The 11,461-nt window shown below is 37.0% G+C and overlaps 2 protein-coding genes across 5 annotated transcripts in view; one reads left to right on the forward strand and one right to left on the reverse strand.

Annotated features, from left to right (window-relative positions):
- LOC125674029 (uncharacterized) overlaps positions 1–7,065 on the reverse strand; it is a 39,936-nt gene extending 32,871 nt beyond the window's left edge. For 2 of the 3 annotated variants that reach the window (XM_048911023.2, XM_048911022.2), the window contains exons 1-3: positions 7,016–7,065; positions 5,046–5,178; positions 2,057–2,179 (exon numbers count right to left, since the gene is read on the reverse strand). In XM_048911023.2, the coding sequence (XP_048766980.2) occupies positions 2,057–2,179; positions 5,046–5,126 (204 nt within the window). In that variant the 5' untranslated portion in view covers positions 5,127–5,178; positions 7,016–7,065. Of the gene's footprint in view, positions 1–1,350; positions 3,327–5,045; positions 5,179–7,015 lie in introns of those variants that run through there. The other variant, XM_048911032.2, reaches the window with a different exon arrangement.
- On the forward strand, positions 1,005–10,809 carry LOC125674030 (thymidylate synthase-like). 2 transcript variants are annotated; one of them, XM_056158456.1, is made up of 5 exons: positions 1,601–1,617; positions 2,080–2,139; positions 7,267–7,552; positions 8,817–9,088; positions 9,886–10,809. In XM_056158456.1, exons 3-5 carry the CDS (start codon positions 7,365–7,367, stop codon positions 10,362–10,364), a joined length of 939 nt encoding a protein of 312 aa, XP_056014431.1. In that variant the 5' UTR covers positions 1,601–1,617; positions 2,080–2,139; positions 7,267–7,364; the 3' UTR covers positions 10,365–10,809. The 2 variants fall into 2 exon arrangements, with proteins under 2 accessions (XP_048766990.1, XP_056014431.1); XM_048911033.2 differs by lacking the exons at positions 1,601–1,617; positions 2,080–2,139 and adding an exon at positions 1,005–1,270.
- Positions 10,810–11,461: the final 652 nt, after the last annotated feature.

The raw sequence follows: 11,461 nt of genomic DNA on the forward strand, positions 1-11,461 counted from the left end.
GCAACAAAAGTCAACACATGATACAATTCAAATGACTAAGTAACACCTTTATCAATAACAAATTGTAACATAACTTTTATCAACATCTGAAGGATATTCTCAGGAACAAATCTGTAATAAAATTTTAAGGGTGGAACCCCCTTTTGAAAAACCAAAATTAATGGCAGAACCCCTCCTTTAAAAAATTCCAGGATCCACCCCTGCATTGAAACTCACTACAAGTGTGTGAGACATGTATATTGACATTGAAACTCACTACAAGTGTGTGAGAAATATATATATTGACATTGAAACTCACTACAAGTGTGTGAGAAATATATATATTGACATTGAAACTCACTACAAGTGTGTGAGAAATATATATATTGACATTGAAACTCACTACAAGTGTGTGAGAAATATATATATTGACATTGAAACTCACTACAAGTGTGTGAGAAATATATATATTGACATTGAAACTCACTACAAGTGTGTGAGAAATATATATATTGACATTGAAACTCACTACAAGTGTGTGAGAAATGTATATTGACATTGAAACTCACTACAAGTGTGTGAGAAATATATATATTGACATTGAAACTCACTACAAGTGTGTGAGAAATATATATATTGACATTGAAACTCACTACAAGTGTGTGAGAAATATATATTGACACTGAAACCCATTACATCTATACATGTACTGTCATGTTTACATCAGATTCTTTATTTATTTAAGAAATAAATTTTTAATTATGAAAATACACGATGATATGAACTGCAACACTTCACACCTGCATATGCCATGAAGTGCTAATAAAGAATGCCAGCGTGAAGCTTCGCAGATCATACCTTCATGAATTTTAAGTTTATTTCTTATATTTACATTCTACTTTCATTTCTGTCTGAATTCACAACCATGAAGATTGTCATACTAAATTGATCTGTATTCATACATGCATCCATCTTCACAAGTCAAGGGTTATTGATTCGTTACCTCGCACTAACCCTTGACATCAGTCGCTATTTAAAAGTTGGGCTCGAGAAGAAGCATATGATTGGTTTGCAGCCTGAAGCTGCAAACCAATCAGACAACGGCTTTTATATCGGTCGAAAACAAAACTAAACAGTAAACACGCATGGCGAAGGCATTATGGTGTAAAATTTGTGGCCAATTAGTACAAGACAGATACCGTCGATTGATTTTCGGGAGTTCGTTTTGCTTGAAGAAACAATCAGACGAGGATTTGGGGTATGATCCGAATGAAAATGATGGATTGTCGAAGTACGTTTGTCGACTATGTTTTAACAAATTAAACAAATTGTCCAAAATAATGCGAACAACTTCGTAAGATAGCGATTTACCACTGCCGGTTTTAGTCCCAATAAAAACATCTTTTCCTTCTCTGATACATGATATTGAAAGTTTTGGTTTTCAGTCAAATGATCGATTTGATGTTTTTCACATATCTTTTCGTCAACGGACGCCAATTTTTACTTTCTGTTTATTCCCTTACCAAACTTTCATCTGAAACAAGAAATTCCATTGGCTGATTAATTTTAGCGTATTGCGTCATCCTTCTTCTCGAGCCCAACTTTTAAATAGCGACTGATGTCAAGGGTTAGTGCGAGGTAACGAATCAATAACCCTTGACTTGTGAAGATGACATGCATCATTTACAATTCAATGCATTCATGAGGAAAATGGCTATCATTATAATTTGTAGAGATATTAATGGCAAGAAAATTGAAAATGTAAAGTCTAAGGAATATACCTTATTTCGTCTAGATTTATGATCTTTATCAAATAACTGATTTTCTGTTCACCATAAATTTTATTAAGTTTTATTAAGCATTGATATATTGAAATCCCTTGTTTTTTACCATCAAATTGTAATTAGGCAAGAAAGGGTTAAAATCGAACTTTTTCTGCTTTTTTCTTCTTCTACTACACACAGGCCTTTGGCCCTCGGACTGATACTGGGGTCTTGGGTTGATTTGGGGTATGATATGGAATTGGGTATTTATATATAATTGATGAGCACTGCCTTACATTTTCTGGTTTTGCTACCTTTGTTTGTTGTCTGATTTCAGAATCACACGAGGTGAGGAATTCTGTCACCTTTTTCTCCTCAGAAGTCCGTACAGCTAAACGTAAATCATGCAGCGACTTTGTTTCCCGGCGGAGTGGAGACTTTGAAAAGACAAACAGCAGTCTGATTAAAATACATATCTTTCAAATAGTGCACTGCGTGAGAGATCTGTATTTTAATCAGATTAAATAAAACAACAAAAACACAAACCCTACTTTAAACAATACACATTAATTAAGATAATTTTACTCAATTCTCTATCTTTTTTTCTATTCTACACTGTGGTATCATTTATTTATATTAGGGTTAGATCTTTTCAGAAGAAATTTTTTGAATATTTTGTTTGTTTGTTTGGCTTTATTTTTTTATTTTTTTTATTTTTGTTTTGGGGTTTTGTTTGTTTTTTTCGGGGGGGGGGGGGGGGTGTTTGTGCGATTGTGAGTGTCAGTGAATGTGAGTGTCGAGTGTCAGTGATTGTGTGTGCTTGTTAAGTGTTGAGTGTCAGTGAATGTGTGTGCTTGTTAAATGTTGAGTGTCAGTGAATGTGTGTGCTTGTTAAGTGTTGAGTGTTAGTGAATGTGTGTGGTTGTTAAGCGTTGAGTGTTAGTGAATGTGTGTGGTTGTTAAATGTTGAGTGTCAGTGAATGTATGTGCTTGTGAGTGTCAGTGAATGTGTGTGCTTGTTAAATGTTGAGTGTCAGTGAATGTGTGTGCTTGTGAGTGTTGAGTGTCAGTGAATGTGTGTGCTTGTTAAATGTTGAGTGTCAGTGAATGTGTGTGCTTGTTAAATGTTGAGTGTCAGTGAATGTGTGTGCTTGTTAAGCATTGAGTGTCAGTGAATGTGTGTGCTTGTTAAGTGTTGAGTGTCAGTGAATGTGTGTGCTTGTTAAGTGTTGAGTGTCAGTGAATGTGTGTGCTTGTTAAGCATTGAGTGTCAGTGATTGTGTGTGCTTGTTAAATGTTGAGTGTCAGTGAATGTGTGTGGTTGTTAAGCGTTGAGTGTCAGTGAATGTGTGTGCTTGTTAAGTGTTGAGTGTTAGTGAATGTGTGTGGTTGTGAGTGTTGAGTGTCAGTGAATGTGTGTGCTTGTTAAATGTTGAGTGTCAGTGAATGTGTGTGCTTGTTAAATGTTGAGTGTCAGTGAATGTGTGTGCTTGTTAAGCATTGAGTGTCAGTGAATGTGTGTGCTTGTTAAGTGTTGAGTGTCAGTGAATGTGTGTGCTTGTTAAGTGTTGAGTGTCAGTGAATGTGTGTGCTTGTTAAGCATTGAGTGTCAGTGATTGTGTGTGCTTGTTAAGTGTTGAGTGTCAGTGAATGTGTGTGGTTGTTAAATGTTGAGTGTCAGTGAATGTGTGTGCTTGTTAAATGTTGAGTGTCAGTGAATGTGTGTGCTTGTTGAGTGTCAGTGAATGTGTGTGCTTATGAGTGTTGAGTGTCAGTGAATGTGTGTGCTTGTTAAGTGTTGAGTGTCAGTGAATGTGTGTGCTTGTTAAATGTTGAGTGTCAGTGAATGTGTGTGGTTGTGAGTGTTGAGTGTCAGTGAATGTGTGTGCTTGTTAAGTGTTGAGTGTCAGTGAATGTGTGTGGTTGTTAAGCGTTGAGTGTTAGTGAATGTGTGTGGTTGTTAAATGTTGAGTGTCAGTGAATGTATGTGCTTGTGAGTGTTGAGTGTCAGTGAATGTGTGTGCTTGTTAAATGTTGAGTGTCAGTGAATGTGTGTGCTGTTGAGTGTCAGTGAATGTGTGTGCTTGTTAAATGTTGAGTGTCAGTGAATGTGTGTGCTTGTTAAATGTTGAGTGTCAGTGAATGTGTGTGCTTGTTAAGCATTGAGTGTCAGTGAATGTGTGTGCTTGTTAAGTGTTGAGTGTCAGTGAATGTGTGTGCTTGTTAAGTGTTGAGTGTCAGTGAATGTGTGTGCTTGTTAAGCATTGAGTGTCAGTGATTGTGTGTGCTTGTTAAATGTTGAGTGTCAGTGAATGTGTGTGGTTGTTAAGCGTTGAGTGTCAGTGAATGTGTGTGCTTGTTAAGTGTTGAGTGTTAGTGAATGTGTGTGGTTGTGAGTGTTGAGTGTCAGTGAATGTGTGTGCTTGTTAAATGTTGAGTGTCAGTGAATGTGTGTGCTTGTTAAATGTTGAGTGTCAGTGAATGTGTGTGCTTGTTAAGCATTGAGTGTCAGTGAATGTGTGTGCTTGTTAAGTGTTGAGTGTCAGTGAATGTGTGTGCTTGTTAAGTGTTGAGTGTCAGTGAATGTGTGTGCTTGTTAAGCATTGAGTGTCAGTGATTGTGTGTGCTTGTTAAGTGTTGAGTGTCAGTGAATGTGTGTGGTTGTTAAATGTTGAGTGTCAGTGAATGTGTGTGCTTGTTAAATGTTGAGTGTCAGTGAATGTGTGTGCTTGTTAAGTGTTGAGTGTCAGTGAATGTGTGTGCTTATGAGTGTTGAGTGTCAGTGAATGTGTGTGCTTGTTAAGTGTTGAGTGTCAGTGAATGTGTGTGCTTGTTAAATGTTGAGTGTCAGTGAATGTGTGTGGTTGTGAGTGTTGAGTGTCAGTGAATGTGTGTGCTTGTTAAGTGTTGAGTGTCAGTGAATGTGTGTGCTTATGAGTGTTGAGTGTCAGTGAATGTGTGTGCTTGTTAAATGTTGAGTGTCAGTGAATGTGTGTGGTTGTGAGTGTTGAGTGTCAGTGAATGTGTGTGCTTATGAGTGTTGAGTGTCAGTGAATGTGTGTGGTTGTGAGTGTTGAGTGTCAGTGATTGTGTGTGCTTGTTAAGTGTTGAGTGTCAGTGAATGTGTGTGCTTGATAAGTGTTGAGTGTCAGTGAATGTGTGTGCTTGATAAGTGTTGAGTGTCAGTGAATGTGTGTGGATGGTTGATTGAGTGCACAATGCCAATATAAAATAATTGAACCACCATGAAAATATAAGTCTATAAATAAGTAATATATTTCACAGTGGTTGTAGTTTCTGTACCCCATGAGGAGTTGGGAGGTCACGGGTCACATGAAGGTCATCGTAACTGGCAGGATGTGACCCCTCCTCCTTCTGCGCCATTGTTATTTACTCATTTTCTTCCGCTACGCAGCAAACTGCTCAGTGAGATAAACTGAAATAAGAAATAGAGATTGAATTCGTCACCTAACTATTTTCTGGCATTGTTTGATATGGTACATGATATTGTAAACTGACTTTTATTTTGCATCAATGTCACCAATTTATAATGTAGTTGGGTTTTTTTTAAAAATCAGGTCAAAATAATATAGTTTTGTTTTTGTTAACCAAATTGTGGGAATCATCATGATCATAGATGACTTGCACATCTACAAAATGTTATCTGCATTTTTCAGCATAACTTACATGTATCTAGTTTTTCCTTAGCATCCTTTACATATGATTAACACTAACGGACATTTTTTGAAAGTTTTGTACCTTTTTATACATGTATAGCCTGTGACATGGAGCAACATATCAAAGAATAAGACTATGTTTATCGCATTATGTCAATTAATCCCAGCTTGATCCCAAAATTATGGTGGCATATTTCTGCCATCACTTATCAGATAATCATATCGACTTATTGGTTAATCATATTGACTTGTCAAATAATATAAAATTTAAAAAGTAAATGTATAAATACTTTCACACCAAACATGATCTGCAAAGCAGATATAAAGATCTGACAAGAGACATGATGTTCCAGCTGACAACATAATTTATCATTTTGTGGGATAATTATGTCATCGTGTCAAATCATAATGTTGACTTGTCAAATATTAAGACGGAAAGTAGATGTCAGCAAATGGCATTAGCATATCAGAATTAAAAGATGAGAAAATATGAATCGGGATTTTTTTCGAAAAATTGACTCGAAAGAGTGAAGGTGCATGTATGACAGAGTCAGTGGTATGGATTCCCCCCTCATCCACTTACATGCTTTCTAACCCAAGTGAGACAATGCCATACGTAGACTAATAGTGCGGCCCTTCACTTTACTGGAAGAAGACATAATTATCTGACAAGCCTATATAATTATCTGACTAATCCAAGATTCCTCCGACTCTTATTCCCGCTTTTATATCAAGACATGTGCAGGGGAGAGTCAGAGCGGATTCCATATTGAAAAGTGGGAATTCAGTGACACCAGCTGGTGTCGCTGCTTTACCTACCTCTTACAACTTTATTTATATCTATCCTCCTTGATGCAAAGATTCATTTATCAGAAGATTATTCTACATTATAGATCATAATTTATTAATACGATGCTATCGCCGTTTAAACGGCCTAACACCGACAAATGAAGCATCACTTGAATTAGGTCGCCGCCTCGCCATTCAATTTCTTTGCGCATGACGTCAGCACATGAACACATAAAATTCCATTGTTTAAAAGGCGATAGCATCATATTAATCATGATCCATTTGTAGAACAATCTTCGAATCCAATAACTGAATCCCCCGCGTCTTGGAAGATAGATCCGGGAAATCAAGTTGTAAGAGGTTGGTAAAGCAGCGAGACCAGCTAGTGTCGTTGAATTCCCACTTTTCAATATGGAGTCCGCTCTGACTCTCCCCCGCACATGTCACAATATAAAAGCGGGGATAAGAGGAATCTTGGATTATCTGACAAGACGACATAATTACAAGTGATGGCAGAAATGTGCCACCATCCAAACAGAAATGCCTCCAAGTGTAATTATATGTAAATGTATATGTATTGTGATTAAAACCCAAATTATCCCTGCTATTTTGAGGTATTTCACTAGACCTATTTGTAAATTCTTACTGTTGAAATTGAAAGCAAGCAAAAACTCAGTTGTGTTTAAGAATTACAAAGTGCAACGCTGTGGTGACCTATCATCATTTCGCTATGACACGTTTTACAATCTAAAGACGAGATACTCAAATGAATCGACCAACAAAACACAAAAATATAAATTGATTTACATTGGATACAAGATGCGGCCATTTCTCGCCGGAATGGTTTATAAAACCCTAAAATAAGAAGGTAATCGAACAGACGTGATAATTTCCGGGAAAGAGTTTGATAAGTTTTGTTCGCATTAGAAAAAAATGCGTCAAATTGATATATTCAATGATTTATATTGTGAGATCTTGTGCAAACTGAATCGCAACGAACGAATATGAGACGTTTTAATGAGTCACTGAATAACATTTTGACTTTTGACGGGTTTTAGCGCCCACCGGGTCAAACGGGGTCAATGTGGAGTTTTGGCGGAAATTTAAACCATTAAAAAAAGTGGCGCCTAAAAAGAACAACATTGAACACACAGTGATGACGGATCCAAATTCTTGCACTGAAGAAGGGAATCGTGTGAACGGAATCAGTCATGAGGGCTCCAAATCGGAAAGGCACGACGAGGAACTTTATTTAGAAGCAGTGCAGCAAGTTATTGACCGTGGTTATAGGAAAAGCAACAGGACGGGCATCGATACTTTGTCCATATTTGGGATGCAAATGAGGTGAACTGAAAACTTCTGAGTGTTATCCTACTCCTGTATGTAAATTTCTGTCTAACTTTTATATTTCCATTGTGACAAAATACTCAGTTTGATGTTGAATTATTTAGTTTTCACACACACCCCTCCCTTTGCACAAGCTAGCATGCCAAATCTTTCAAAGTTTGATGTACATGTAATATACCTCTCCAAAGCTCTTGGAAAGACTTTTTCGGAGCTATATGTAATTAAAGAAATGTGTTTCTTTCTTAAACAAATCTGAAAAGTGATGATTTATATAGCTGAGTAGCTTTGTAGTTTGTACTAATGGGAAGTCTAGGCTAGTGATAATCCAGCCTTATAATGATTTGAAAATGGGAAGCTTCTAGTATGATGATTTCCATTTAGATCTATTTGGCACCATCATATAGGCTGCTTAAGGCCAAACTCATTTAAAGTTGTCAACCAAAATCTGGACATTGAATCTTATTAATGCAAGGATAAGAGCAATATTTTAGCCTTAATTCTGTTATAATGTAAACAAGGCTCAAACCTTTTTAAATATTTATTCGGTATATACATACATACATACATAAATACCAAGGATAACCCATGAAAGCTCGAAAGCTTATTTCCATTGGAGTTCTTTGATGCAGGGATGTTTGCACTAGGGGGTCATTTATGTGGGAGGAAACCAGAGTACCCGGAGGAAACCCACGTGTCCGAGCGGGCAACCGCAATACCCTCTCACATACAACCACTGCCGATAACGGGGATCGAACTCGGGTCGCAGCGGTGAGAAGCGAGAGTGTTACCTCTGTGCTACCCGGACACCCTTTGTGTATGTTTACAAATCCAGGGCCTCTAGGCGTAGTGAAATTTATTTGAAGCATCCCAATTTTGCTTAGACACAAATTTAACATTTATTGCTCTAATGGCACATTGAGAATACTTCATAAACTAAGGTTGATAACCATACATTTTCAAACTTTAAACAATAACATGCCTCAATCTTTGTTTACACAACAAATAATAAATTCTCTATAATGAGCTTCTGTCATGTGCAACCTTAAACTTTTTGTGTGAAACCTTTTAAACACATTAGACGGTAGATTTTGATCATTAAAAGTGAAAAACAAAATTTTGGAGGAAATCTTGAATCCTTAAAATGTTCAAAATGAACATTTTGATTTTTAGATATAATGCACAAGTTAATGCTTTACTAGATATCATGATTAATTTCATAATTAAAAGTACACTATAATGTATGTAAACATGATGTTTTTAGGTACAATCTCCGTGAGTCTTTCCCACTTCTGACAACAAAGCGAGTATTCTGGCGCGGCGTGGCGGAGGAACTGTTGTGGTTTGTGCAGGGCTGTACTAATGGTCGGAAACTCAGCGAAAAAGGCATTCACATCTGGGACGCCAACGGATCTCGTCAATTTCTGGACAACCTTGGTCTAACACATCGTGAAGAGGGAGATCTGGGACCGGTGTATGGTTTCCAGTGGCGCCACTTCGGGGCAGAGTATAAGGACATGCACGCTGATTACACTGGTGAGGATAGAGAAAATGAATTAGCAATGGAATGATTGAATTAGCATACATTTCTAAGGTTAATTACAGTTTTAACTGTCGAATATATTTTCTTGAAAATAGTGGGAAGTTTCAGAACCCTGTTCTTATGCAAAGGTTTACCAGCACAATGCATGGCTATCTAAAGATTTTAACCCATATTAGATGTATGTGATTTACAAGAAAATAAAATTATGAAAATGGTTATGAAATAGGAAAGACAAGTGAAGTGAAATAGCCAACTTATCTTTCTATTCAGTTGTGAGTTACATGAAGCAAATTAAAGAAATGAAATATATATGTAGCTCAATATATAGAGAGCACATGCAACCCTCAATAAATGTTGCACTTTTATCAGTTTTATTCCCCTGCCACAAAGTGGACGGGGCATATAGTTTTACCTTTGTCCATCCTTTCGCAACACCCAGTTTTCCGCACTATTTTTCTAAACACCTTCAGTTGTGAGTTACTTGAAGCAAATCAAAGGAATTTAAAAATGCAATATTGTATACCTAGCTCATTATATAGAAAGAACAATTCAGCTGCGTGCAACCCTCAATAAATGTTGCACTTTGATCGTTTTTTCTTCAAAGTACTAGAGTTAACAGTAACCAGACCTAATTTAAACATTTTTTGATTAATTTGAAGTTTTGAAATTGGGGAAGTTACAGATACTGCAGCATCTTGTCTCTGTTGAAATAAGAACACCCTAAGGTAAACATGAAGTATTGGAACAGGAAACTGCAATAAATTTTTAAAATAGAAAACCTGTTTTGTAGGTCAGGGTGTGGACCAACTGAAAGAGGTGATTGAGAAGATAAAGAACAACCCCGATGACCGACGTATCATCATGTCGGCCTGGAACCCATGCGATCTGAACAAGATGGCGCTTCCTCCTTGCCACGCGTTTGTCCAGTTCTATGTCTGTAATGGAGAGCTTTCCTGTCAGCTGTACCAGAGGTCCGGTGACATTGGTCTGGGTGTCCCTTTCAATATCGCCAGTTACTCCCTATTGACTTACATGATCGCCCATGTCACTGGACTAAAGCCGGGTGATTTTGTCCACACTTTAGGGGATGCACATGTCTATGTCAACCATCTAGAGCCGCTCAAGATTCAGCTTCAAAGAAAACCCAAACCGTTTCCTAAATTAGTGATCAAAAGACAAGTAGCGGACATTGATGACTTCAAGTTTGAAGACTTTGAAATTGTGGGGTATAATCCTCATCCTAAAATCGCCATGGAAATGGCTGTATAATGCTGATTTGTCCAGCATTGTAATCATCTAAGTATTTTATTCTAGAGAGCACTTTACTTTTCCTTACCACTACATGTGTGTGTAGGGGAGGCTACTGTGCAGAAATGTGCTCCAAATATGTGTTCTTGATTCAAGGTCATCATCAGCTTGTGCAATGTTTGAGATTGTGTTCATGTGCTAAGAATTTCTGTAGTCAATAATGTGTTCAGTATACTAGTGATGTAATATGTATATGTATAATCTTATGAAATCTCTTGGAGTGAAAGAACAAAAACAGAGTACTGGTATTGATTTATTTACATCCTTGAAGACAAAACTATCAGAAGGCTTGAATGTGTGAGAGGTTCAAGGTCTAAGTGTGCTATATTGCCTTATTTAGAGGTTTTTTTTGCCTTTGTAAATTCAGTCTGATCTCAAGAAATTGATATTAAATTCAGAATTTGCATCATAGTTTTCTCTTTTGGTTTTTATACATGTATATATATATATTATATATTTATATATATATCATACAATGCCATAACAATGGTTTTCATCCTTGATATTAGTCATTGTGTAACAAGGAGGGAGAAAATGCAATGAACCAGACCGAGATTCAATACCAGGCCCCCTGCAGGGATTTTTTTAAGAGTCTGTAGGGGGGCCGAAATAAGGCCCCATTCCCAATACTAAAAAGCAGGTATTTTTCCCAATTTTGGCTTTGAAATTCCCAAACAAACCAAAGCAAGATGGTCTTATTGATCATATATGTTCTTCACAGGCCTACAGATTTTGAAACAAAATTGTTAAGTAAACTTAATTTTTTTACCTCTTCTTGAATGGGGTAAGTTTTGACCAAATTGAAAGTCAAGAGTCCAATCAAAAATTAATGCACTCTGGTTTGGTTTTCTCCCTACTTTAAATGTGCGGGACTTTTTTCTCAACTTCAAGTAAATGTTGCTATTTTTCCCCATCAATCCTGCCCTGAATTCTCTTGTAGGGTATTCTACCAACTGGCTATCGGTGATCGAACCCAGCTAACCACTACATTCCTCCCTCCTTAAATGTCTTCACACCTGAAGACTGTCAACCCAGGATCTTGATCCCCTGGCAGGCAT

This window comes from Ostrea edulis, chromosome 3 (assembly GCF_947568905.1).
Source record: "Ostrea edulis chromosome 3, xbOstEdul1.1, whole genome shotgun sequence".
Classification (NCBI taxonomy): Eukaryota; Metazoa; Mollusca; class Bivalvia; order Ostreida; family Ostreidae; genus Ostrea; species Ostrea edulis.